A 27625-nucleotide genomic window follows, 5' to 3' on the forward strand; every position below is an offset into this window, starting at 1 on the left:
TTATACATGAAAACTCCTATCTTCCTGCCTAAAACTGTCAACATATTCTTTTGTTTATAGAGAATGTGGTCTTTTGCAAAATGAAAAGGTAAGAGAACAAAGCTCAGTAACACGAACTCCAATTCTGTTTCCTTGCACCCTTCCTAATGAATTTATGGACAGTCTGAGTCAGGTTATGTCTGGATTTTTAGATTGCTTGAAGACTTGGAAATTCTTTGTTATTTCATACATGCATCTGTATCTTTTTTCTTTTCCCAATGGGTTGTTAGTTCTACATGAGGGAAAAGAATCTAGTTGTGTTTTTCCCCCTAAACCACACAATTTCTTTGAATAAAAGTTGGTATTTTCTCCTTTCTCAAAGGTTTGTATGTTTTCTTTTGTGAACTGGAACTATATGATTGTGTTTTATTCCTACAGTAGTAGCATTTGCATAAATCTAACTATTGCACTTGCCCCAAAAAGCCTTAGAAAAGTCAGTTGTAGAAATTTATACTGGGATCCAATAATACTAGGTTCTAATACTTACAAAGCTTCAGTGTTATAATAGTCTTTTATATTTCCTTTGGGAGAAAATGGATTACTACTGTTTTTCAGAAGGCTGTTCCCAAGGTAAACATTTTTTTAAAGTTTTCTATATTTCTGTTCATTTTAAAGGAAGATTTGCTCATGTGAAAATTAACAGGAAATTTAAGTTAATTTTAATGATACTTCTGCTGGAATTAAAATCTAAGTGATCTTTATGAGAGTTTTTCCTTAAACTAATAGGAAGCAGCTGTTTAGCTGTTTATATTAGTGTGTAGCAGTTTGAACTTAATGTTACAGCCCACCTTAATGAGTTGTTCCCTGTGATACTTTTGTACCTTAAAATTGTATTTTGTTCTTTAAATTTTATTTTTATAAAATTTTCTTCCTTGTTATCCCCCATATACTTAATTTAGACATATCTCTAAAACCTGATATGTTTCTGCTTTTATAGTCTAGTTTCAATTCAGTTGAGTAATAAACTTACCAAATAAGAAAGAAGCACACAGATGAGTATCGAAGTCCGCACATGTGTAGTGCATTCATCAGACTGACTGAAAAATTTGGAGGAAATAAGCTTTACTCTAGGGATTTTTCTAAAAATTCTTTCTAGTTTTCCCTAAAAATTGGTAGTTTATGTATATTTAACCAAAGAATGTTAATACTAAAAGTGACTATTCTAAGGCTGTTTGTATAAAGTATCAAATGAATATATGTTCTTCAAAGCTTTAATTAGTTAGTATCTTTTGGTCTTTTTATGCTCTTATTATTTGATTAGTTAAAATTTTTTTCTAAATATTGTCAAGTATCTGTACTCACCAGAAGAGAAATTTCATCCTTTGCTTTCTATTTACTACTTAAACGTTACTTTAGAAATGGCTTATAATTGGAAACTGACAAATTTGCGTTTTCTTCAAACAGACGAAAACTTTATTCTCAAACATGACAGAGCGTTCCTTTTGTCAATGGCAAATCGAGGGAAACATACCAATGGTTCCCAGTTTTTCATGTGAGTAGGCATAATTCAGAGTTAAGTTTTTCCTAAACAGAGAAGCGCTGTTCATGAGAAAGATGGTATAGTTAAACCAACTTTAATGCTAAAATTGTGTCAACTTGGGTTTTATTCTTCTAATGTTACAGGGTAACTAGTAATCTCCAACATTAACATTGAACATATATCCTGGATTCAAAGAATGGACTAAAAAAGAACTTGAAGATACACTTTATTTTCAAAATATGCTTTCATTGTGAAAAGAGAAATTGGCTTCAGCCCCTGCTGAATTTGGGGGATCAGTCTGTGTAAACCTAGATTAACCATAAACTATTGAAGAACACTTAAAAATTGTTCATAGTGTAGAACCAGATGTACCCTTGGCATGAAAGCAGTTGGTTTGAGTAAACCACTGTGTGCTTTTAACCCCATTTTTCTCTTTTTATAAATGTTGCTCTTTGAGCCAATTTTGAGAAAGGTGTTATTTTGTGCTGTTGTGTTGAAATAGGTGGTATTGAGCTAGCACTTCAAAAAACTCAAAATTTTGTGAAGTTTTTCTACATAATTGAATTAACCTAACATTCCTGTCATTTCTGCTAAAATTTGTAATGAGATTATCACTTAGGGAATTAAATTTGCTAAGTTTGCTTTGAAAAATACAAATACTTACGTGGTTGTACCTGCAGGCACAACTAAAAACTTCTCATGTGAAAATTCTAAAGAAGACCTTTGACATACTTTTAGTTATATTTTTATCTTTTGGGTTTTGTTTGTTTGTTTTGGTTTTTGAGACAGGGTCTTGCTGTGCAGTTCAGAATGACCTTGAACTCACTCTGAAGCCCAGGGTGGCCTCAATCTCAGGGTCCTGCCGCACCTGCCCCTGGGATTGCAACACCACCACAGCTGGCTATCTATGTTTATGCCAAATACATTTGTGTTACGATCCCATTGTATGAAATAAGAAATGTGATTGTCTAGCAGCAAGCGTAATGCTTTTGATCAGAAGTAAATCTCGGTTATACTGCATATGTTGGAGAAACATTTTATTCATGATATGCCAGAAAAAGTTTGCTTTGACATCTTTCTAAATGAGTAATCATGAATGGCGCTTCCCTGTCTTTAAAAGAGTAAATTATCCATGTTTTATATTTGTTTTAAAAACTCCCATTTTAAATTTATCTGAAAAGTAGATTTCCAACATGATAAAGTTCAGATAAGGGACGTTCTGTTTGTTAGAACGTCCTAAAAATGGAAAGTTGTAAGGGATGATTGTGTTGGAGCTACACAGAAAAAAGCCCAAGACAGTGGTTCTTGTCCCTTGATTTCATACATTATTAGTTATCAGACCTTTTGGCTAAAGTAGTTTTTTACTCCTAACCTTAAAGGGCCGGTAAAAAGTAGAGAGAAATATTTCCAAAACTTTTCATGGTGACTTTATGTAGTAACCGTTTACTCTGAGGTTTCCCATTTCCATTTTTAAGCTTATCTGAACTCTGAAACTAATGATCAGGAAGCTACTATGAGGGCTCTAAAGTTTCTTTTTGATTTCCTTTTTTATGTCATTACATTTAAATTTGATGTATCAGGTAGCAACAACTTCTTACCATTATTATATCCAGATTAGTTTGTTTGTAAAATGCTAGAGTTAAAACTGGACATTTACATACATTAATTAGAGTCTAGTGTGGAGGTGCATCAAGAAATGGATGTCTTCTTGTTTTTATGCTACTTGGTATTGAAATCTCTTCTAGGAATGTTTAGTAAAGGCCATCATCGTTTAGTGCACGGCCTCATTTTACATTAGACTATTTGTTTTCTTTTGGTTTTTAGTTTTTTTGAGTTAAAATCTGAGTTGCCCAGTCTGGCCTCAAACTGGTGCTCTTCCTGCCTTAGCCTGAGTGCCTGCATGTGCCATTGGTTTACTGAAGAAGAAGGTTAAATGAAAGTCTACAATCAATAAGTTAGGGTTTAAAATGTGAAACTTATGTTAATAATTAACTAGATAGCACTATATTAGTTTGTGATTAAAAATTTCTTTCTACTTTCAGTTTGGTCAAAAGTTAGTTTGAAATTTACTGCTAGAAACAAATTTGCAGTTAAAAAAGCAGTCTTGGTTAAATGTAGGTAATTGGTTTTACACACACACACACACATATACATACACAGACGCTTCTCATCTTACTCTTTTTTCAAAGAAATTTGCGTGTCTATGTTTGTGCTGTCTGAAAATACCAATTTTCATGCATTGAATGATAAAATCAAACTAATACATTTACTGAACAAAACATATCCTTCCTTTCATTGAAAGAATGGTTTTAAGTATGGCGATGTGGCCCATACTAGGAGACTCTCTCGAAGTCCCTTGTAAGCCCAAACACTTTTGGAGCTGAAACAATGCACTGTCCTTAGGTGGGGCCTCTGTTGACGATAGTAGTTGTAACTGTCACAGAGCTTCCTGGTCTCCCCAGGGTTAACGCTGGCCTTTATCCTGGTCCCTCAGGTGCACTGTGAGCACCAGTTCTGAAAAAGATAGGGCTAAGAACAGATGGTAAGATAAAAAGAACTGGTTCTGCAGTTCCTGTTTGATAGATATATTAGGACTTCTGATATATTTTTTTGGCAATATTGCACTTGTAGTTTATGTTATAAATCTGTTACTGTACAGTTCTCAAGGACCAAAATTTGGTGATGTAGTGTGGGCTTTCTGATGAAGGGTTCATGTGCTTTGTGTATTGTTTCATTACTTGTTCATTTGACAGCTGCCTTCGTAAGGTGTCTGTCATTTATATTAAGTATAGTTTTTTGCATTGTTAGTCTGGTTGGTTGGAACAGCTGTATGCATGATGGAAATCAAATTTTCTTTTATAAAGCTGTTTGTGATTTTTACAGTAACTACTTACATCTACCACTGCATTCGTCACAATGATTTTGTTTTGGGGGCTTCTGTTGAAGAAAATTGATGTGTTTTTGGAATGGTACCTGCCCAAGAAATGTAAAAGAGGGCCAAGGATTTAGCTCAGCAGCATAAGTGCCTGCCTGGCAAGCACGAGGTCATGAGTTCCATCTCTGGTACCAAAAAAAAAAAGAGTTGTAAAAGAATTGAGAGATGGTGCTGTCCTCATGAGTCACTGAGGAAATACTTGTTTATACTGAAGCATTTTTGAAGGCATTCTATGTTTTGAGACCAAAGTTACCAAGTTAACTCAGTGTTTACTCATTCAGTTCTTTTTAGTATCACTTATTTTTTTAGGTTAAAGATTGAGAAAAAACCATAATAAAAGCTATAGGGAAGGAGATATACCTCAGTGGTATGGTGCTTGCCTAGTGTGCACAAGGTCCTGGATTTGATCCCCACCACGGCAAAAATAAAAACACTATAGAAGAGTATTTTTATTAGAGTGGAGAGAGATTTAGCGATCACATCAGACATGCTTTTAGTTCTATAGATGATATTAAAAAAGAAAAACAGTGTGAAGACCAAGCTGTAGAAACTTTGCTGATAATCTGGGAGAAAGTACTGGCTAGGAAGAGAACACCATACACTGAAATGAATAATTAACCACTGCACTCACTGACTTTGTTATGTATTAGAAGTAGCAAGCATTTTGTTAGAAATTATCATTTGGGAAAACCTTTTTTGTCTTTATGCCATTAGTAGCAATAATTTTAGTTCTAATTTTCATTGTTTATATATTCATTAAAAAGGTAAAGCTACTATGTAAAATAGTAATTAGGAAGATTAGGTAGTTGATTTTGTAATTAATAGCTCTTCTGGAGTAGTACACTGAATTAACTTTCAAGAACCCATGATTTTAATTTTATTTCCTTGGTACCTTGGGTTACTTCTGTCTTTCCTTGTTTATAGAGTCTCTTTGCTTTCTTGTAAAGATAAACTAAATGGTTTGCTGTGGAACTGTGGCCACAAAGGAAGGAGTGATTCCTATGTGGATATTGTCTTGCCTGATTGTTACCATGTGAGAGCTTGTGGTGGAGGGCAGCTGGTCTAAGAATGGGCTGAGCAACCTCAGGCACAGCTGTGGAGCTTTGGAGGCCTCCTCGGGCTGGCTGCCTGCGTGCTCACAGTAACACGTGTGCCTAGCTGTAGGTCCGCACTCAGGAGACTGAAGCAGGAGGACCACAGGTCCTTGGCCAGCCTAGGTTATATAGAAGGGCCCTGTCACAGAGAGACATGTTTTGATGGGGCGTGGTGCTGAGGAGTAAGCCCAGGGCTTAGTGCAGGCTGAGCCTGTGCTGGTGCCGTGCTGCACCCTAGGCCCGTCAGGTTCTGGCTGTCCTAACCGGGGCAGAGGCGGCTGCAGAGTAGGACGGTACAGGACTGTCTCACCTCACAGAGGGATTGGACTTGCAAGTGGCTGGCAGATGCATTCTCACTGGGGCTGCTGTGAAGAGATCCGTGCAGCTGCCTTGATGGCTGAGACAGTGATAGTAGCTGTCTGCTCCACCCACATGCATACATCTGTGTGAGCAGGATTTCTCAGCCCTCCCATTTTTGGAAGGCGTGGTAAAAACTTTCATCGGTTAATTTCAGAGTTTTTTATGAGCAGACATGTTTGTGACCCTTAGCCATTAGCAGCCTCTCGCAGTGTCCTGTCCTCTGTAACACCGCGCTCCATGTCACATAGTGCTTATGTGACAGGGCACGTGTGAGCTTGTGGAAGGGCATTTGCCTCCCGTGGCAGTTGGCTCTTCTGTGTTGGTGGATTCGCAAGCAGGGCACGTGCCTGCCGGCGAGTTTCCAGCTGCCCTAACATGAGCTGTGTGGTGTGGGGAGTGCGGAGCCCTTTCCTTGACAGTATGAGATTTTACAGTTCAGCAAAAGAACTGCGTATCAAAGACTGAGGTACACACAAGTAGGTTATCTTTGGTTCTTTGTTCTGTGCTGTTTTATACTCAAGTACTTTTTTACATTTATTGAAAACTGTACATTTTTTCAAACATACTTCTCTTTTGCCATGTATCATTGCCTTTACAAGAAGTTAATGCTTATTTTTTACTTTTTTTTTTTGTCTTTTTCATTTTTATCAGTACTGAGGATCGAACTCACCACCGCCTGCTTGCAAGGCAGGTACTTATGCCTCTGAGCTAAATCCCCAGCCCCTATTTTTTACTATTTTAAGATTTAGTATGTCTTAACACCTCTATCAAGCATTTTGTCCGTGCTGTAGTAGGGCTTCTTCTAAGTAATATTATATCTGTTTCAGATTTAATCAGTTAAAACCGATCAGACAAAATTTTATGGTGGGGAAAATCAGACAGGAAAAGAAAATACGGTGGTCAATTTTGATAACACTCCTATTTTCATTTCTTTTGCCTTTTTATCGTCTGAGAAAATCCTTAAAATTCCAGCTGTGCTACTTTATTATTCCTTTATTATTACATTTATTGGCTTGCAAACTTCAAAGTGTATATTACAGGTATGAACAGTAACTATAGTGCCAACATTTACTCATTAACTCCTGAAAAAGGTCTGTTTTGATGTGTGCCTAGAGAAAAGGTTTCAAATGTAGAAGTGTGGAAGGTTCTTTAACTGTGTGAAGGGAATTAGTGAAAAGCTCCCTGAAATTGTGTTTTGAATTATTTTAACTCAGTTTTTTTCCACTGAAGGTTTTACTTTTGACTAGTAGAACTGTAACTGCTTTTGGATGTTGAGATATTCATGTTAGTCTTCCTAGCGAGCTTCTGGGATTTGTGAAAGGCAGTCTACTGTTTCATTACACACTGTTACTGGCGTCCTGTGTTAGGGTATTAAACATCTGAGCAGATTCCTACTTCAGCTGCAACAAGGCTTTGCTTCAGCATGTTTCATCTCTACATAAGTATCTTTTGTGAAAGAAAATTTAGAGCCCTCCATTTTAAAAAGCTTTCTTGCTTTGCATAAAACTCTAAAATATTTAATTTCAGTTATGTTGATATTAAAACATAGATTCAGTCTTGTCTTAAAAGTGTATTACAATTTATTTCTTGCCATTTTTGTGTAAAATTTACAGAAAGAGTGTTACATCGTGCGCTCCAAAGGTAATGTCTCATTACTCTAAGGCTCTTTTTTTCTTTACCTTTATCTTGTTAATTCTGTCGTTATTATGCATTGAAGCGTTTTAAGAAAAACAGCTTTCTGCTTGTTTTGTATAGCAGCAATACGTGTGCAGCAAGTGTGTTTTATTGTTGTGGTTAATCCTGCAAAGTGTACCTTAATTTCAGTGACTTGTTTGTACTAAATTTCTTTTTATAATCTTCTGTTGGGAGAGTGGGTTTAATATTTTATATTATGGTTTTAGATCTTATTACAGTGTGATCTAGTAATTTTTGCATAAAGCCAAGAATGTTTCTACTAATGATACAGAAAACTTAGATTGTTTTTAGAATAACACAAACACTTTTAGTTTCTAGGATTTAGAAGATTTAAGTGAACCCTTGCTCATATATTTTTAAAGTAGATTCAGGGGTGGGGAAAAGTAGGGAATCAGTATCTCTCAGTGACAGGAGAAGATAGAAGTGTGTAACTATTGAAAGAGCATAAAACGTTCTTTCGTTGCTGCTCCCTTAGGTGTTTGTAAATAACCGTGTAGCAGTGCACACATTTTTGGTAGTTGCTGGCCTTCCAGAAGCCTTGTTTCCCAAGTGTCTGTCCCTGCTGCATGTGTGTTAAAGAGCTGCATGGTTCTGAAAGGTGAATGCACCCAGGAGTACTGTGGGCTGTCTTTGCCCATTTTAGTCATGAGGCTGACCACATTCTTGCCTCTGCCCTTGGGTTACCCTCGTTTTGTAATTTTGCTAATCTTCGTTTGTCCATGTAGATGTCAGCCCAGTACTAGTAAGCCTGCTTTTCCTTGGGATTTCTACTCCCACGGGGCTTCTCAAATGTTTTCAGTATTCTTAATATGTACTCTAACTCAGTGGAAACACTAATTTATATTTCTGCATCCTAAATTGCAGGTACAAGTGAGTTGTAAACATCCATTTAATTAGTCTGGGCAGGTGAAAAGAAAGAGTTGATTCTTCCTTCATTTTCTTTATTCCTACAGTAAAGGATCAAGTCTATTTTCCTCAAGTTTTCATTTGAATTTAAACTAAACTTGCAGCTGGAGTGTAGCCCCATGGGGTTAGTGTTAGGGTTCCTGGTGCCAGGCCCCATGGAGTTGAGCGAGGAGGCTGAGAGCCGAGTGGCCTGGGAGGCACCACTCCCTGTGTCCATGCTCATGTATAACCCTGAGCCTGTGCACAGTGGGAAGCTCCTGCCTTTTCAGATGTGCTCTTTCCCTGCTTGGTGCACTGGAATCTGTCTAGCTCATGTGTTGGTTTCTTGCTGTTTTCACCGTGCTTTGGTAAAGTTTTAGGACTATGGGAAGCACATTTCTGTTTTGAGGTTATTGTTCATGGTGATTTCTGGATGCTAGTGTAATGGTTCAGTGTTGGTGGTTACAAATTTGCTAGATTTTATTTTTTCTTTTTCTTTCTTTTTGCTGTCTGTTTTACTTCTCAAGCTTCCAAGGAATATGTAAGACTTACAGTTTTAAAACTCAAAATTTTCTTTACATTTCTGAATTACTTGACATTTTAAAATTTTAAATTAAATACTATAGTTGTTTTACAGAACTGAATATTCTTGATGTAAGTATAAGCATTATAATTTTTGTATAGTAAAGATTTTTAGCATTTTTATGAAGGTTAAAATTATGCTTTGTTGATGTGCATATCTTAGAATTCCCTTTCAGTGAACTTAGAGATGTGTATGGGGGCCTCTGGTACAGTTTACTGCCCGAACTTGCCCTAATATCTGGTGACTTTTTCTCTCTCTCAAAGTTACTTTTCATTCATTTTTTTTTTTTTTTGGTACCAGGGATCGAACTCATGACTGCATGCTTGCAAGGCAGGGGCTTATGCCACTGAGCTAAATCCCCAGCCCCACTTTTCATTCTTATAAACTGAGATGTTTGTGTTGTACAGTTCTAATTGTCTGCTTTTGGATTTTTATACTCCCATTCACATAGTGTGAAGATCTGTGAAAGTGCTCTGGGAGAACCAGCTAGGGTTGAAAGGCTGTTAATCAGATGTGCCTCCATAGACTTCCCAAGAATGGCTCTCTGACCCCAGGGATTGTAGAAGAAACTAGCTGAGCGTTTTCTGCGTCATGGGATGCCTGTGACATTATCCACATCCCTTTGCTGTCAGGAGGACTGGCAGAGGGGTTGCAGGGAAGCCCTCATCCTATTTTCAGAGTTGGAGTTAGTGGCAGAATGTCACTTCGGGTGTAGGGAGTGGTGGGAAAGTGTGGAACAGGCTTGCCGAGGCCTCGCTTCATCCGCTTGCCTGAGAGCTGCAGGTGGACTGGTGTGCAAAGTGGCCGTTAGGAGAGCTCACTCAGTGTGTGGGCAGGTACCCAGCGTGTTCCCTTCCCGAAGGGCAAGTAACAGGTGGCTTTCCCTGTTATGCTGTTAAGTTCTAAGTTCTTCTATATGTGGTTTTTGTTGTTACTTTAGATTTGAAAGTAACGTTTAGTGCGTATTTAATGCGTATTTGTTACATAGCTATAGTTATAACTGAGATAAAACCTATTTTATATATTCTTTATGTATATTGTCTAATAGAAATGATTTTATAATTCATTATTGACTTTTTAATCAGTAAAATGGTTGCTATTGCTGTTGGGGTCTTTTATGTTAGATGCATATTGTGTTTAACTTTTTCTCCTTTTTTCTTTACTTCTTTGTCCTCCACATTCCGTGTATAAACAAACCCTTGCACTCTTTACCTGCACACGACGTGTTTGACCTTATCTTCATACTGATGTTTATCACACAGTACCACAAAACCTGCTCCACACCTGGATGGGTAAGAGATCTGTTCTTCTCAACTAAGGGAGTTGCCTTAGCCTTGCACTTTCTGCAAGACTTTGAGTGCGGTGACTTTGAGATCCCGGGGCTCTGATGTTGCTGAAAGGGTCTCTGTCTGTGGCCATGGATGGCTTCCCAGCTGCATGGTCCTGATTGTAGCTATAAAGGCAGTTTCTCGCTTCCAAGTACAGCCTGTGTTGAGACTCCTAACTATGGAACAGTTGAACATTTCTAGAAAGACAAAAACAGCTGAAGCTTGGTTTGCTGGGGGCCCAAATGTATGTTTGTGTGAAGCAGATTTCAGTTTTTGTTTCCTTCTGATTGCTTCATACATCAGATACTTTGGCTTTATTTTTAGGGCTGTGGACATGTCATTTATAATGGTTGTCTTGGACACTGTTTACAGCTCAGTGGCCAATTCTCCCTGAATTTATGTTGTGACAGGGTGCACGTTGTCTTTGGACTGGTTATCTCTGGTTTTGAAGTGATTGAGCAAATAGAAAATCTGAAAACTGATGCTGCAAGCAGACCTTATGCAGACGTGCGAGTCATTGATTGTGGGGTGCTTGCCACGAAGTCAACGAAAGATGGTAAGACCCTGTCCAGGGAGCGACTGGGGTGCAGGGAAAGCACTGTTGGAGATGTGGAGTTACCTCCTGGGTTGCCGGGGTAGAGTGCAGGTCTGTGGGATATAAAGATAGCCAATCAGTCTGTGACCTCTGCAGCCTTTCCTCTTACTACTTCCCTACCTGCCAGCCTGAGCTGCCTCCCCAGTGTCCTGGGCCTGGATTGTGCAGTAACCTCATGACTGCTCACCCTGCCTCAGGCTCCCTGCTCTTCTCTCATTGTTCTTAGGAGCATTGTTTCCCCTGATCTCCTTGCTTATCTGGGGACCCCTGTGGTTGTGCTGCTACAGTAACCAGGTGATCCTGGTTGGTGCCCTTCTTACACAGAAGAAAACTCCCTTCTTAGCCAGGGCTGAAGTTTTTATGGTGGTCTGGAAGGCCCTGGATAGTCTAGCTCTCCAACCTCTTCTCGTCCTCCTCTGCTTCCCAGCATGGTGACCTTGGGGCACTCTTCTGTTCCTCTAGAACCCTTGTTATTAAACCTCTGCACAAACCCTTCCTCCTGCAGGGCTCCAGCAGATGTGCTGCTAAATGACCGCACTCTCCCTACTCGCGCTGCATGGCTCTTAGGACTTACTTTTCTCTCCGAGCACATGTCATCTCAGTCATTTAATACTTAGTTATTTTCCTGTATCTGACCAAGTTAGAATACAGGCTGCTGCTCAGTCTTGCAAGCACTAGTTTTTTCAACTTCCAAAAAGAGTTTATTTAAGCTTCATATTTAGTTTGCCTGTTTTATGATACTGTCATCACATTGTTTAGTGAGAAGTGCAAGCACTGGAATCTAGTACTAATATTTTTGTTAATGTTTATTAAAAGTTCTTGAGAAAAAAAGGAAGAAACCAATACATTCAGAAGACTCGGATTCCTCTTCCAGTTCCTCTTCCTCTTCAGAATCATCTTCAGAAAGTGAAATTGAACATGAGAGAAGCAAGAGAAGGAAACATAAGAGGAGACCAAAAGCTAAACATTCTAAAAGGAGACGAAAGGAAGTAAGCAGTTCAGAAGAACCAAGGAATAAACGTGTCATGAGCCCGAAAGTGTAAGTGCAGAGCCCTGAGGCCGTCTGCCCTAACACAACATGAACACACACACTCACGCACGCATGCATGCATGTTCGCACGCACACATCCTCAGATGGGAGAAGTGTGTATGACTACAGAGACTCTGTTTTATTGTCTATGGGGACAAAGCTAGCATTTTTGGTCCTTATCCTAACTCAAATTTGGCAAATCTGGAGTAGCATAGATATTTTATATCAAAGATTTGTGTGTTTTTAGGTGAAAAGAATCTCTGCAATTTTAAGAGAAGAAGTTAAGATCATTTGACAGTTTTCGTAACAACATTTTAGTACTCTGGGCTGATTGTTGCGTTCTCTATGAGAAATTATGAAATTCTTTTGAGTGAGACTTGTAAGATACCAGTTGTTTTGCTGTTATTTATTGTCAAGTTTTATATGCTTTTTATTAGTGTGAAACACAGCAGCAGCATGCATCTTAGTTACTGCCTTGGTTCCTGCTTTCAGTCACTCTGAGAGAAGTGATACCAATGCAGAAAGACCCGTGGACTCCAGTGCTAAAAGGGAAAAGCCTGTCGTCCGCCCAGAAGAGATCCCTCCAGTGCCTGAGAACCGTTTTTTACTGAGAAGAGATACGCCTGCAGTCCCGGTGGAGCCCGAGCCGTAAGTGGAGGACAAGTCCCGTGCTTTCATTCTCTTAATAGAAACTCCTGTCGGTTCATTCTAGTTTCATACTCATGTATTCGACAGGGCCCATGTCCAGAGCACTCTGGAAGGCTCCGTAGGAGATGCCAGATTAATGCCTAGCGGGTTCATTGCCCTTTAAAATGTGAATTTGACTACAGCAGTAAGGAAAGGAGGTTGAGCAAAGTGGTCAGGAGCGAGAGTCTTCTGAAGATCTGGAGGAGGTTTCTTTATTGACCTTCCTACACAGGCCTTTTGCTGAAGCACTGAGCTTTTGGTTATGAGAATAGAAGGCTAGTTAGAACATTTGAAGGGCTGGGGATTTAGCTCAGTGGTGTAAGCGCCTACCTGGCAAGTGGGAGGTCATGAGTTGGATCTCCAGACCCCTCCCCGCCAAATTAGCACACACTAGAACATTGGAGGGAGACCCCTCCCCGCCAAATTAGCACACACTAGAACATTGGAGGGATAAAACAGTAGCAACACCTATAACACTAAATACCTCCTATCAACATGCAATTCATTATGTACTATCAAAACTAGAATATCTGTTTTATCCCTCAAATTGATTCCACAAGTGCAGTAGCCTTCTATTCTGAGATGCTGTTTTAAAAAAATTTAAACAGGGCGGGGGGATATACAAAGGCTCCCCCCCCCACCCCCCGCCATTATCTTGAGAGAGGGTGTTGCTGAATAGTTGCCCAGCTTGGCACTGAAGCACTAAAGTTATGATCCTCTTGCCCCAGGCTTTGGTAGCTGGGATTACAGGCATGCACCACTCTAACCAGCCAAATACTACTTTTTGAGACCAAATCTAAAGCCAGACACTAGCTTTTACAAAGCAGAGGAGTTTCACTGAGCAGGAAGTTAACAATGGCAACATTTACAGTACTAAATACCTCCAATTACCATGCAGTTAATTGTCTACTATCCAAACTGGAATCTCTGAGTTGTTCTCGACCTGGGTTTGAACTGAAATACACCCCAGTCCTCCACAAGTTTTTATCAACCAGATGTGAAGTATAGTAAAAATTGTCATCATCTTAATGTAGATCTACTAGTAAGAATGGAATTGCATTTAATTTTGTCTAAGAGTTAAGAGTGTGTGTTCTCTCCTAAAATACCACGTTGATGCTCTCCATCTGATAATGCTGCCCCCCATGTGATTCCACATATTTCACATCTGAAGGTTTACTCCTGTGTAGATGAGTGAGACGATTGGGCTGGATGCCGGCAGGTGGTGACCACACTGCTGTGATTCCTGGTGCTCCAGCAATGGGAGGGAGGCAGGGGATTGCCATGTGCAGACAGCCCAAGACGTGCGTGCGCAGATGGAGGTGGCTGTGTGTCTATAGAATTGGACGTGCAGCAGTCAAAACGTGAACTGCAAGTAGTCTTCATGTCGCGAAATATTTTGAAGCTGGTTTTGCATAGTAGAAACTTAAATTTTGCATTTAAACATTGGGAAAATTACCTGATACTTGCTGATTTTTAATTTTCACCCCAACTTTTTCTAGGAAGATTCCAGAAGTCGCACCCACTATAAGCGATCAGAAACCATCTGTGTCAAAGTCCGGACGGAAGATTAAAGGAAGGGGTACCATTGTATGTGTGTTAAGACCTTCCCTTTTGTAAATTACTTAAGAGTGACTTTTTAAGAAAACCTACTAGTAAAATCTTAGATTTGATTTTAGGTAATACAGAAAATCTTTGCAAGAAATTAGTTGTGCATTTTTTCATAGTTATGGGAAAGTATTGCTATTGGGTCAGAGTTTACAGCTGTGTTTAAATGGGTTTAATTAAGTATGAAATGGACATACTGTAAAATAATGACATTGAGAATTTACAGTATGTTGAATAATTGAGTATAATGAAGGTAGCTGTCAAGATTTTGAAGAGGAAAATTTTGTAAGGGATTATAGGGGTAGGAGCTTTTCCCAGTAGCAGCCACTCAGCCTCTCTGAATGCTCTGTGTTTGAAGTAACTTTGTTCCTTCCTTTTGGTACTTAACTCCTGCCTCTGGAAGTAAAGGAGCTCGGGTCTTGCGCTTGACCTTGTCCAATAGCAGCCTGTGATTGAGAGGTTTTCAAAGTAACTGTTTCCTTTGTGTGTACAGCGTTATCACACACCTCCACGGTCCCGATCCTGCTCAGAGTCTGAGAACGACGACAGCAGTGAAACCCCTCCTCACTGGAAGGAGGAGATGCAGAGGCTGAGAGCGTACCGGCCGCCAAGTGGGGAGAAGTGGAGCAAAGGAGACAAGTGAGCGCCAGAGAGAGGCCTGGGCTTTGGGGACTATAGCCTCACCGTGCGCTCTTCACTCAGGGTTTGCAGTCGGAACTAGATTTGTGACCAGAGGAATACACTGGGGCTACTTGGTGGAAGTGGTGGTTGTAAGCAGGGAAGACAAATGGCTTTGGGGACTTGCAGAATTGTTTTCCCTCTACTGAATGTTTTAAAGAACTTGTATTCAGTTTTAAAAGTAATCAAGACTTTAAAATCGTTCATTGCAGTGGATTCGCTCCTATTCAGGGGTCATCACTGATAGATGAATAGGCAGATAGGAAACCTGTCCTCGCTGTGTGTCCACAGATTGTTGCTTCTCCAGAAGGGCACCTGTCTCTAGCCTCCATGATAGCTGACAGTGTCTATTCTAGAATGGGGTTGTCCATAGGGTAGCCAGTGGGAAATATGCCCGAGGGGCCATGTGCCATGCTTCATAGAAGAATTGTCATTTGCTCTGTAGGCATCTCACAGAGTGACTGGTTGTGGGGAGAGAGGGAAGAAAGCTGTGTCTGCTGGGGGAGGCAGCTGGGGCATAGCAGTGCTAAAGAGTCGTGATTTGAGTCCTGGCATTGCCACTAAGATTAGAAACCCTAGGGCTGGAGATTTAGCTCAGCTTGGCAAGCACTGGGTTGTGAGATTGATCCCCAGTTCGAAAAAAAAAAAAAAAGGATTGGAAATTCTCCATCAGTTTTCATGTCATTTTCCCTCAATTTCTGTTTTAAGTAGTTTAGAGACAAGTCTTGATTACCTCTGTAAGGAGGATGGAAAACAAGTCATGATAGCTTCTTCAGAACAAGAGGTTGATGTTCACAGCTCAGGGAATAGTTGAATACACATTGGCTTAGCATTTGTGGGGCTCTCAGTGTGATCTCTAACAACATGAAAGATACAACAGAACTGTTGGGGAACTTGCTTTGATTCTACCTCAGAAGAAAAGGGTCATGTGCAGATTCCAGCCCAGAACCCAGCATGTGAGCAGTGCTCTTGTGATGAGTTGATTTGGTTTTCATGCTTTCCTATCAAATTGGAAATTCCTTTCTTAGCTTAAAAAACAAAAACTGAATCTGCTAGTAGTTGTTTTTGTTTGTCTCTGAAAGCATAAGGTCAAGACCAGGTCCGTGGCTCTTTTAATTCATGCTTAGCTGTGCTTCAGCTATTGTGTTTTCAGCAGAAACTATTTCAAGGCATAGAAAGCATGCTTCCCAGTGACTTCATATTATGTCCTTGTCTGTAGGTTAAGTGACCCCTCTTCAAGCCGATGGGATGAGAGAAGCTTGTCACAGAGATCTAGGTCGTGGTCCTACAGTGGGTATTACTCAGACATCAGTACAGCAAGACACTCTGATGGTCACCGTAAAAAACACAGAAAAGAAAAAAAGGTTAAGCATAAAAAGAAAGCCAAAAAGCAGAAACACTACAGAAGACACAAACAGCCTAAGAAGAGAAGAGTCATTGTACCGTCTGACATGGAATCTTCAAAATCTTCCACTCGACAGATGAAGTCCTCTTGTGATAGAGAGAGGAGGTCCCACTCCTCCTCCTTATCATCCCACCACTCATCAAAGAGGGACTGGTCCAAATCTGACAAGGATGAGCAGAGCTCTTCGACACATTCCAGCAGGGACTCCTACAGATCCAAGTCTCCCTCTCGGTCCTATTCTAGAGGGAGCTCTAGATCAAGGGCTGCATCAAAATCCTCATCACATTCTCAGAGTAGATCCAAGTCCAGATCTAGTTCTAAGTCAGGGCACCGAAGAGCAGCATCAAAATCACCAAGAGGAACAGCTTCTCAGTTAAGTGAAAATAAACCAATTAAAACAGAGTCTTTAAGAACAGCAGTGCCACAAAATGAAACTGTAGTAGTACAGGCAGTGGTAACAGAAAGTATTCCGGTAATACCACTGAGTGATAGTCCCCCACCTTCAAGGTGGAAGCCTGGACAGAAACCTTGGAAGCCCTCCTATGAGCGAATTCAGGAGATGAAAGCTAGAACAACTCATCTGCTGCCCATGCAAAGTACTTACAGTTTAGCAAATATCAAAGAGACTGGTAGTTCATCATCCTACCACAAAAGAGGGAAACACTCAGAGAGTGATCGCAGTGCATACTCAAAGTGCAGTGGCAGGAGCTCTGAAAGCTCCCCGGGGTCAGGGAGCAGGTCTTCCAGGAGCAGGTCATACTCTCGGTCCTACACCAGGTCACGCAGTCGAGCTAGTTCACGGTCAAGATCCGGGTCTCTATCCTCTCGGTCACGTTCCCGAGGGAAGTGCAGCCGTCGCTCTCGGGGCAGTAGGTCATCTTCGTACACTTCTGTGAGCAGTGCCGAGGAAAGATGGTCCAGAAGAACCCTCCGAGCCCGGGGGCGAAGAGGCAACGCTTCTCATAAAAGACACAGCAGCAGCTCTGAAAAGACACCGCGCAGCACACACACCAAAGGCAGAGGCCGCTCCACACGTCAGATACGGCGGCACAGCCAGAGCAGGTCCTCTGTGGGTTCTTCTTCAGAGGACGAGCCGGCGGGTGCCCAGGCCACACGTTCAGCCCAGGACAGAGGGAAGCAGAGCAGAGCAGAAACAGGGAGTACTGATCAGGAGAAAGGCAGAGCTGTGGAGAAGTCTAAGCCTGAACAGGAATGCTCCCATTCAAACAAGAGCCGTTCCAGAGAGAGCCTTGCTGACCATGTCAGGACCAGCAGTAAGCCCAAAAGGAGGAATTATGCTGGGAGCAAGTGGGACTCCGGGTCAAATTCAGAACGAGACGGAGCTAAAGCCAGTAAAAAGGGCTCCCGGAGGTCTTCTGATAAGGAGGAAGGGGAGGCCACGTCAGATTCTGAATCTGAGGTCAGTGCAGTTCATGTCAAAGCCAAACCCAAGACAAAATCGGCGAATGCCTTGCTGCCCGATGGTGGGACCTGGAAGCCCTGCAGACAGCGGCCCTCTACTTCCGGTTCAGAGGGGTTGGACTCAAACTCTGAAAATGATAGAGGGAAGCCCCGTAAGCACAAACATTCAACAAAGGAGAGTCTTAAAAGGGACCACACCAAGAAAGTGAAGGAGAAAGGGAAAGGGAAAAAAGACAAAAAGCACAAGCCTCCGAAACGAAAGCAGGCATTCCACTGGCAGCCTCCGCTAGAGTTTGGGGAGGAGGAGGAAGAAGAGGAGGAGCTTCATGAAAAGCAAATCACTCAAGAGTCAAAAGAAAAAAAAGAACTTTCTGAGAACAGTGAAACCACAAAAATTGATTCTCCCCACCCTGAGAAAGCCTGTGGCGAGGGCAGGCTCTTAGGTCAGCATGACACAGTGACTGCGTCGTCAGCCCCAGGTCAGCTTCCTGGAGGTGACAGCAAGCCCAGTGCTTGTCCCTCAGCATTAGATCCTGAGGCCGAGGGTGCCAGTATGCCCCAAAACACCCAGGATGAGGAAGGCACCCCAAGCGAAGTGCAGGATGTGCTTCAGACAGATGACAACATGGAGATCTGCACCCCTGAGAGGAGCTCCCCAGCCAAGGGAGAGGGCACGTCCTCCCCAGCCAGTGCGAGGCTAAGCGCCCCACAGGTGAGTGTGGCTCCGCAGCAGGATCTGCACATGGAAGCTCCTGAAGTCGATGCAGTACAACAGGAAAGCAGCATGTCTGAAAACAAGACCGTGGGAGAAGAGACGCCGGCCAGCAGCACGGCCAGCACCAACGAGGGTGCCGGGAAGAAGGTGGCAGCTGGGAAGAGCCAGGGCAGCCTCTCCAGCAACAAGTGGAAGCCCTTGCAGGGTGTGGGGAACCTGTGGGCCCCAGCTGGTTCCACATCCAGTGCTACGGAGGCAAAGGCCCTGACTGCTGTACCTGAGATGAAGCCTCAAGGCTTGAGGATAGAAATCAAAAGCAAAAACAGAGTTCGGCCCGGCTCGCTCTTTGATGAAGTAAGGAAGACAGCACGCCTGAACCGGAGACCAAGAAATCAGGAGAGTTCAAGTGACGAGCAGACACCCAGTCGGGATGGCGACAGTCAGTCCAGGAGTCCAAGTAGGTCTCGCAGTAAGTCTGAGACCACATCCCGACACAGAACCAGATCTGTCTCCTATAGCCGCTCCAGAAGTCGTTCAAGGACTTCCACATCGTCATACAGGTGAGCAGTCTTCTCTTTCCTTTTGTTTCCCCATGGAGCATCCGTTCCTCTTCAGCTTGGGAGAGTGACAGAGTTAGGGACAAGAGTGGCACCTTCAGATACCTACGGTGGGACAGGGCGTAGGCAGTGGGGTTTCAGGAGAGATTGGGGCTTGATTTAAGAAATTCCTGCTGTCAATAGGAAGTGCTGCCTCGTAGCTGGTAAGCTCTGTACCTGTGACGGTATAAAGCTGCCTTCTTGTCCTGGCCGAGGCGTTTGGCAGGAATTCTGAACAGGCAGAATTTGTAGGCCGTGGCGATGGGTCACTTGCCTGGCACACATCCGAAAGGTCAGTGTCAGTGAGGTGGTTACCTGACAGGATGGTGCTGAAGACCTTTACCTGGAGGAAGGTGGAAATCATCTTTAGACTTTTCTGCTGTTCAGGTCGCATCTAATTTTCACGGTGATGTGTGGGTAGAGACTGGATAGTGCAGAGTATAACAGCTAGATACTAAAAAGAAAAATGGTCACAGAGATAGTTTGTAAGTAGCTGTGTTGTTTTTTTTTTTTTTTTTTTTTCCTTATGAAATGCTTCATGGTTTTACCTCTGTGTTCATTACTCAAACCTCCTATTTGATTGGGCTTACTTTTCATCATTTGAACTTAAACTACAGACTCCCCTTGACCATTCTTCCCTTTCTTCCTCTCACCCATCTCTCTTCCTGTACTTCTTCAACTAGACTTGGAGAGGAGCTGCCCTGGCATCCCCAGCAGCGGTCTCTCCCTGCCCCCCATCTGCAAGCTTGCCAGCTTCCTTGAACCGACAGGTTTCAGGCAATCCTGCAAGGCCACGCCCAGGCCTTTTCAGCCCCTCCTCCCAGAAGTCCTCTGCTTCCTCTTCCCATCATTCCTTGCTCCCACCCTGTCCCCAGTGGGCTCAAGAGAGCTGGGAGCCTGGGTTTTTCTCCCAGGGTTCCTTGTTCACCTAGCACAGGTAGCAGTTGAGCTCCTCTGGCTTCCTGGCTGCTCCCTGCAGCTCTCCCCTCACCTGTTCCCTTTCACTGCCTCTGGAGAAGGTGATGTTTCATTCTAGGAAAGGAGTGATGGGACAGGAAGTTGCTCTAGGAAGTTGCCATGCATCCCAAGGACAGTAGCCTGAGATAGCCATGTCTGGGCACTGCCCTCTCTGCCTTCTGGGGTCTTGGCTCAGCCTGACTCCCCCCCCCCCCCACACACACAGTGTGCACCTCATCCCCGGTCACTGTGTCACAGGATCTGGCTATAGCATTGGCCAGTGAATACCTAGAGTCTCCTCAGAACATACCCTGTTTGTACTCCTGCAGGTACACTGAGCAGGGACCCTTGCATGGGAGCTGCTGCTGCTTTTTATTTTTTGGTACCGGGGATCCCATCCCTGGCCCTGCATGGGAGCTTCTGCACAGAGGTGCCTGCCACTCCTGAGCCCCAGGCCAGGCCAGGCCAACCTGAGGGTTGTGTTGATTAAATATGAAACTAACAACTGATAAATGATTTAAATAAAAAGTAATGCAGTGGATCTTTTGTATTTATCATCTGGCTTAAAAAGTAGAACTCGGATGTAGTAGTATCACCCTACTTTCTTGCTGCCCCTAGAATTAACCATTATTGGAAACACATGTTATAATTTTGCTGTCTTTCCATTTAGAAGCCTCCCTTGTCTGTAGGTGGTCTTAGTTTTGCACTTCTGTGACCTTTTATAAATGAAAGCCTGTGTGCACGAAGATGCTGTCTGCTGCCTTGCTTGCTCAGGATTGTGCCTGGACCTGGGCTTCACTGCTATAGTTGGATCTTTCCTCTTTCTGGAGCTGGGGCTATGGGGCCACTGCTGTGCCAGTGTGGGTGGCTTTTCTTTATCCTGTCCTGTGAACTTTGAACTGCCCTTGCTTCTGGATTGCCGAGTTTACAGCGCCAGTGCCACAGCCGCTGGGAGTGGCTGAGAGTCTTTCCCTTGACTGTGTCCTTTCTGGACAGTGTGCAAGGTGAATGACCTGCTGGTGCTTTCATGTGCTCTTTGCAGATCGAGAAGCTACTCCAGAAGCCGGAGCCGAGGATGGCAGAGCCGAGGCCGCAGCCGCAGCCGCTCCTATCGAAGCTATGACAGTCACAGGTGGGTTTGCAAGGCTCTGGTGACTCCACTCCTTGGTGGCATCTCTCAGAGTGGGCGGAGACACCAGGCACCTTTAATCAGGGCCCACTGGTCACCCTGGCCTGGAGTAGAAAGCAGCAGCAGGAAGACCACAGGAAACCAGGGGAAGGGGCGCTTGTACTCTGTTCCCTGCTTTTCCTGCCCAGGACTCAGAGTGTCCCCGAGGCTGTGGCTTCACTGTACTTGCTGCTGTCCTGTGTATGGGCCCAGACCCCACTGGCCTGGGTCAGAGCCTCCCCAGGGACTGTCTTCTCCCTGGCTTGTGAAGGTGGCACAGGCTTTCTTCTTTCTTGTGAGATCGGTGGAGTTTTAAGGCATCAGGTGGACTTTTGATAGGAAAATAGAGTTCAAGGTGCCACTGGATGGCTGCGAGCTAGTCTAGACTCTGATGAGTCTGGTCACCTGTGCCCAGGCTGATGTCCTCCTTGTGGTCCCACAGGACGTCCAGCAGGAGCAGGTCCAGGAGCAGCTCCTACGACCCCCACAGCCGCTCCAGGTAAGACAGTGTGAGTCCCACCCGCCCGTCTGGAGCAGCATGCGGAGCCCCTTCCTGGGGTGGCTCGGGGCCACTAGCCCTGTCTGAGTTTTCATCTTTCGAGTCATTTCATTCTGGTGGGAAATGACAGTGGCAGATTGTGCCAGCACATGTTTGTTAAATACAATTGCCTACTACGATCACTCAGAGTCTGTCAGACTTAGTATTAATTGTGTTACTTTTCCACATAGAAAAAAATGATTTTTCTCTTCAGCATGGTAAGTCTGATTCAGGGCACGGTGTTCTTGGTACTCGTTATGTACCTGAGTCCTCAGGTACATAAGTTGCTAGCTGCCCGTGTGGCAAGCTAAGAAGTTGTGGGAATCGTAGTTTTTGAATGGGAAAATTGAATGTGTTCTTGCTGTGAAAGCAGGTCCTACACTTACGACAGCTACTACAGCAGGAGTCGGAGCCGGAGTCGGAGCCAAAGGAGTGACAGTTACCACCGAGGCAGAAGTTACAACCGGTGGTCCAGGTAGACCCTTCTGTCATTCCCATTTTATGGGGTGAGGAGCCTGGTTTTTGTGTTGGGGTCTTGCTGTGTATTCCTGGCTGGCCTCCTCGTGATGGTCCCCCCATCTCCTGGGGTTACTGATGTGTCTGTCATGCCCTGCTGAGGATGCCTTACTTTGCATCATCCTAGTTACTCTGGGCTGTAGTGCACCAGGCACTGGCTGCTAGTGGGGAGAAAGCTTAGTCTTCCAAGGGCAGGAATCCTCTCTTCCTGTACTTTAGTGACTACAGGCAGCTGCTGGAAATGGCATTGGTATAGTATGAGTTGCCAGGTAATCTTTACTGGATTTTACGTTAAATCTCAGATGCGTTTGAGTCACGGAACATAGGCTTCTTTAGGAAAGATGAAAGAGAGAAGGCCACTACTTCTCAGTTTCTCGCTAGCAATAGCCAAGTTGCCAGCTTTTAAATAAGAAAAATGTTATTCAAGACATGTCACAGCCACTGGCTTCATGGCAAGATTAAGGTTTCTCTTTTGTCAATTTAGTAAAATAATTTTTTTGTATTCTGTGTACTGTTTTGGGTAGTAATTTGACTACTGCAGCTTTCTTAAGTTTTCAGCTACCTCTTTCGGGTGGCTCCTGGCCTTCCTTCGTGCCCCAATCCCTGTGTCTGCAGTGTTCCTCTGCAGTGCTGGTGTGACCATGGCAGGTCCAGGTCCTTGGTGTTGCCTGCAGGGGCCATCTCTCATCCCCTCTAGCTCCAGTTCAGACCCTTTCCTCCTGCCTAGAGACACAGCTGCCCTTTCCCTGTCTCCTGTTTGCTTCCTGAAATGACCAGTTACACTGACCCTGAGGTCTCTGCTGCAGCCCACTGCCCTGGAAACCTCCCTGCCTGCCAGTCCTGAAATGGTCTCCCTCTCAAGTGCTGTGGAGGCAGCTTCTATGTCCTTGCGGTCCTTGTTGCCCCAGCTTCCTTTCTTTCCAGTTGTCCCATATACAGTGACCCTTACAGTCTATGTGTTTGGTTGCTACCACAGCTGGCTGTTTTGTTTCCTTTTTTGAGATAGGGTCTCACTATGCAGTTCAAGCTGGTCTTGAACACTCCATGGAACCCAGGCTGGCCTCAAACTCTTGGTGATTTTCCTGCCTCAGCCTCCTGAGTGCTGGGATTATAGACATGCACCACCACGCCTGCCCGGCCTGTGGCTTGCTCTTGAGTTTTTTCTAAGCTAACTGAAAAGCAGTAATAACCAGGTCCTCTTGGCTCAGCGTTCCAGCAGTCTCTTCTGTGTGCAGACATACTTCTGTGTGCTGGGCTCCATCTGAGTTCTTACATCAGGAAGACTGTGTGTACATCTCCCTTGTACTTCCTCAGGCAGTCTGATCAAATGGAGGGCCTCATTTTGGGTACCAGGGAAAATTATTCTGCTCATATGCATGGATGGATGTCAAGTAAAATTTCCCAAGATGTGAGATTTCTTTATTGTATGACTGATAACTGTCACCAGCTGTCCTTTACCCTTGCAAAGTGAATGGATCCCCAGGTGTGGCATTGAGGCCTGTGATCCCAGCACCTGGGAAGCTGAGGCCAGCCTAGGCTACATAGCAAGACTTTGTCTCAGAAACAAACCGGGGAGTGGCATTGCCATGAGCAGAGCCCAGCACCTGCTCTGTGCTGTGTGGTCAGGGGTGTTCGGAAGCCACTCTGGTCAGAAGGACACCCGGGGAGGCACGCAGAGGGGGTGAGGTAAGAGGGTCTCTGCATTTTGTTTTGTTTTGTTACACAGGAGTTGTAGATCTTACGGCTCTGACAGTGAAAGTGACCGAAGTTACTCTCATCACCGGAGTCCCAGTGAAAGCAGCAGATACAGTTGAAAACGACCTCTTTTGATATAAATTATGTCTTGTTTGTAAATATCTGGTAACTTAAAAGTTTCAGAAACTGAGTGATAGTCTGTTGTTCTGTTTTGATAGTAGAGGTGGATTTCGGAGGCAGACGCTCCTCACTATCCCTCTGTGGATGTGCGTAGGGGAGTTTAAATGCAGAATGTCTCCTAGAAATATTTTTATGCCACATTTTACAGTAGCCAACTATGGAATTCTCATTTTCTTGAATCAAGAAATTGTGAAATTTATGTAAGTATAATTCACAATATTATTTTGGGTAGACTATTTCTCTTCATCTCATATACTAGAGTACAGGTTCTTTTTGCTCGTTTTTCAGGTTTTAGCATACCTTGCTGCAAGCACAGAGCTGCCCAAGGTGGAAATATGTCTCCCAGTCTCGTGGTCTTGCTGAAACAGACCCCAGGCGCACGCTGGCAGCAGCAGGTGTGCAAGGCAGGGGCTTGGGAAAGTGGTCAGCACGGTGCCCGTGGCCGCACTGCTTCAGGCTGGCGGTCGCCTTACCTGTTAATTCCTGTCCTGCGTGTTGTGTGTGCTTTTTTTTTTTTAGCACAGCAGTTTAGATTGCAGAAAGCGTTCCACTCTAGTTTATGCCTTGGTGCTTCCTTGGTGCCTTCTGGTGCCTTTTTAGGCATTATTCTCAGTGCTACACAGAAGAGAATTTTTTGTTTTGTTTTGTTTTTTAATTTCATTGGCACCGAAAATGGTTTCTTCCAAGCTGTCTTCACTTTGAATGTAAGAGGGGCTTCTTTCAAGCATATGCGTGGTTGGGGTCCCCTGGAGCAGGTAAGCCTGGTGCTGGGGGCTTCGTGTGCTGCATGTGTGCTGTAGAACAGAAGAACGTCTAAGAAGCAGCACCAGCATTGTCATGGCCACCATCTCAGAGATGTTTTGCAGGGCACTGGGTTTAAATCCCTCAGTGATGGGAAGGCGTATGAAGCAGGGGCAGGCTGTTCCCTGGGTTCATTTGCCTGTTTCTGCTGGGTTCCACGCCAGCAGAGTGAAGCCACATATGACCTGGGAAACCCAGGGCAGAGCCACAGAGATCCTGGTGTATGGCTTTGGAAGGTTCTTCCAAAAATAACCTGACCTCTGAAAACTGCTGATTTTTAAAAAAAATCTTTTAAGGTTTTTCCCCAAGTGTACTTACTCACCTTAGTGCCAATTTAACCCAGTTACACGGGAGAAATTCCTGTCAGATGTCCAGTGTCAAAGTCTGTGCCCTCTGGCCCTAAGCCTTAGCCTGGTGTGTCTGGGAAGCAGCAGAAGCCTCTCGCTGGGGCCATCTGATAACCCGATGGCTGCAGGAGTGACAGTGGATGTGTTACAACTGTCATCCAGGGGCTGAGTTCAGCGCTTAGCACCAAAGCCAGACTGAAGCCGCCCCTGTAGGAGGCACTGTTAGTGAGCAGGGGTGGTGGGCTGTTGTCTGCCGTGGCAGTAGGCAGCAGTGCATTAGAAAACAGTCTGATAGCGAATATAAAACAATGTGTGACTCATGAGGGTCTTCAGAAGTCGCCTGCAAAGGAGGTACTGTTTTAATACAGCACTTGGTGAGAAAAAAGGCATTCAGAACCTGAATGGAAACTGCTGGACCCAGGGAGGTGAAGCAAAGGAACTTGTGGCACTGCAGTAGCTCTTTGTCACCACCTTGGCGGGCACCTGTGTGTTAGCTGGGTTCTCTGCTCAGAGTCCAGGGCTGGCAGCATCAGCCTTAAGGACGGCTTGGGAAGGCTTTGCTTCCTGGATCAGCAGGTCCTGGGTGGTTAGCATCTGGCTACCACCAGCCAGGGGCCTTTCCCAAAACTCCTTTATGGCGGCAGCTGCACCCTGTCTGTGTGGTCCCCTGGAAGGCTCTCACGCTTCACCTCTGCCTCCTCTAGGCTGCAGGGTCTGCTTCATGTGATCACATCAGGCCACAGAGATGACCCGTTTTAAGGCCAGTTGTGCCATAGAGCCGCAGGGACGCCTCATCTCAGTCACAGGCTCCGGGGACTGCTCGTGGCGCGGAGGGTCTTTAGGGTTGTGCCCGCTCAGGCCATGCCTCTGCCTGGCACAGTGCACGTAGGTGGGATTTTATCCCAAAACTGAGTTCTTGGACCCTGGACACCTGATTTTTCCACAGGAAATACTGGCCCTGCTGCAGTGCTGGGCTCGTGGAAGTGAACCACAAAAATAGCTTTTCTTCCCACAGGGGATTGGTCTGTATTTGAAGTTATTTTTTTATAGATAGTCACTAGTGGTTTTTTTTTTTTTTTTTTTTTTTTTTTTGTACTGGGGATTGAACTCACGACCTTGTACTTGACAGGCAGGCACTTAAGCCGATGAGCTAAATCCCTGGCCCCTTGAAGTTATTTTCTAATAAAATTGAATTGTATGTAATGTGCTTCTTAATAGAAAATGCATTATTGACTGTTTTTGTAACATTTTCTGTATTGCAAATAAAATAGCTGGTATTATAGAAAAAGGCAGAAAATACTTTTGTACTTACTACCAACATCTAATTTGTATACAGTTGCAGTTTCACTGAAATGTGCCGGGCCTTGTGGGAATTAAAGTGGCCCTTGGTCTGCATGTTCCACCTGTCCAGAGCTCGCCTTTCGGAAGTGGGGATGGTAGCGCTGGAGACATGTTGCCCACAGGGTGGTCGTGCTGCCTGGTGTTGGACATGGTCACCCTGGGAACTCTTGGTCCCCTCCAGGCTCTGTTGCCTGCATGCAGAGTTCTCCACCGTGGGAGGAGGACTGTGCCCTCTGGAGTCAGGTGCCATTTGCCAAGCCAGTGCACTTAACCTTCGAGCACAAGGCAGCATGTGTGCTGGTTGAGGCAGCTGTTTCTCACTTCACACAATGGGTTTTCCATGCTGCCTGTGGGGTGGCTCCCAAGTTGGGTGGCTATAAGCTGTCAAATCTGAAAATCTTGGTTGAAAATTGTAGCGGAGGAGCTGAGGAGTGTCCTCACCCTGGGTGCCATGTGACAGGTGCCGGGATGGGAAGAAGGGGCTTTCCCAGGGGTTTGGCACAAGGTTACAGCAGTGCTGGCTCATGGCGGCCCACAGCAGCTGTGCCAAGTTGGGAGCAGGAGTGAGCACTGCTGCCCCCTGAAAACCCCATTCCTGTCTACATCGTGCCAGCTCTGCAGCTGGCGGGAAGAGCACACCCATGTTGGCCTGGGTGGGGGCCCTTCCACTGGGCAGGTCTCAGGACACAGGGTGACCAAAGGAGTGATCTGAGCTCTGAGGACAAACTCCTGCATGCTGCGTTTGGAGCCCACCTACCTCATCCCTGGCAGGGTGTGGGGCCACATGCGAGTACTGATGGAGACAGCTCTGAGCAGCCCGTCCCAGAAAGGGTTCTGCCTGCAGCAGTCTCCAAAAGCTGTAGTCTGCCTCCCAGACTTTAGAGAAAGCCAGGAAAGACCCACAGCAGCCTGGCTGCTCCTGGCCTGTGGCTTGTGTTCTGAAGAGAATG

At 44.3% G+C, this 27625-nt stretch overlaps 1 protein-coding gene across 6 annotated transcripts in view; it reads left to right on the top strand.

Moving 5' to 3' along the window:
- Positions 1–24196, top strand: part of Nktr (natural killer cell triggering receptor) — a 36139-nt gene extending 11943 nt beyond the window's left edge. For 2 of the 6 annotated variants that reach the window (XM_013160189.3, XM_013160190.3), the window contains exons 6-17: positions 1444–1531; positions 10334–10363; positions 10810–10955; positions 11811–12033; positions 12517–12672; positions 14211–14298; positions 14810–14955; positions 16214–19096; positions 21132–21221; positions 21700–21756; positions 22166–22270; positions 24038–24196. In XM_013160189.3, coding sequence (XP_013015643.1) covers positions 1444–1531; positions 10334–10363; positions 10810–10955; positions 11811–12033; positions 12517–12672; positions 14211–14298; positions 14810–14955; positions 16214–19096; positions 21132–21221; positions 21700–21756; positions 22166–22270; positions 24038–24125 — 4100 coding nt within the window. In that variant the 3' untranslated portion in view covers positions 24126–24196. Of the gene's footprint in view, positions 1–60; positions 1532–7532; positions 7550–10333; positions 10364–10809; positions 10956–11810; positions 12034–12516; positions 12673–14210; positions 14299–14809; positions 14956–16213; positions 19097–21131; positions 21222–21699; positions 21757–22165; positions 22271–24037 lie in introns of those variants that run through there. The other 4 variants (XM_013160191.3, XM_003477004.5, XM_063260975.1 and 1 more) reach the window with 4 other exon arrangements.
- Positions 24197–27625: the final 3429 nt, after the last annotated feature.

Source organism: Cavia porcellus, unplaced genomic scaffold (genome assembly GCF_034190915.1).
Source record: "Cavia porcellus strain 051 isolate PalLab524CR breed Dunkin Hartley unplaced genomic scaffold, mCavPor4.1 scaffold_14, whole genome shotgun sequence".
Classification (NCBI taxonomy): Eukaryota; Metazoa; Chordata; class Mammalia; order Rodentia; family Caviidae; genus Cavia; species Cavia porcellus.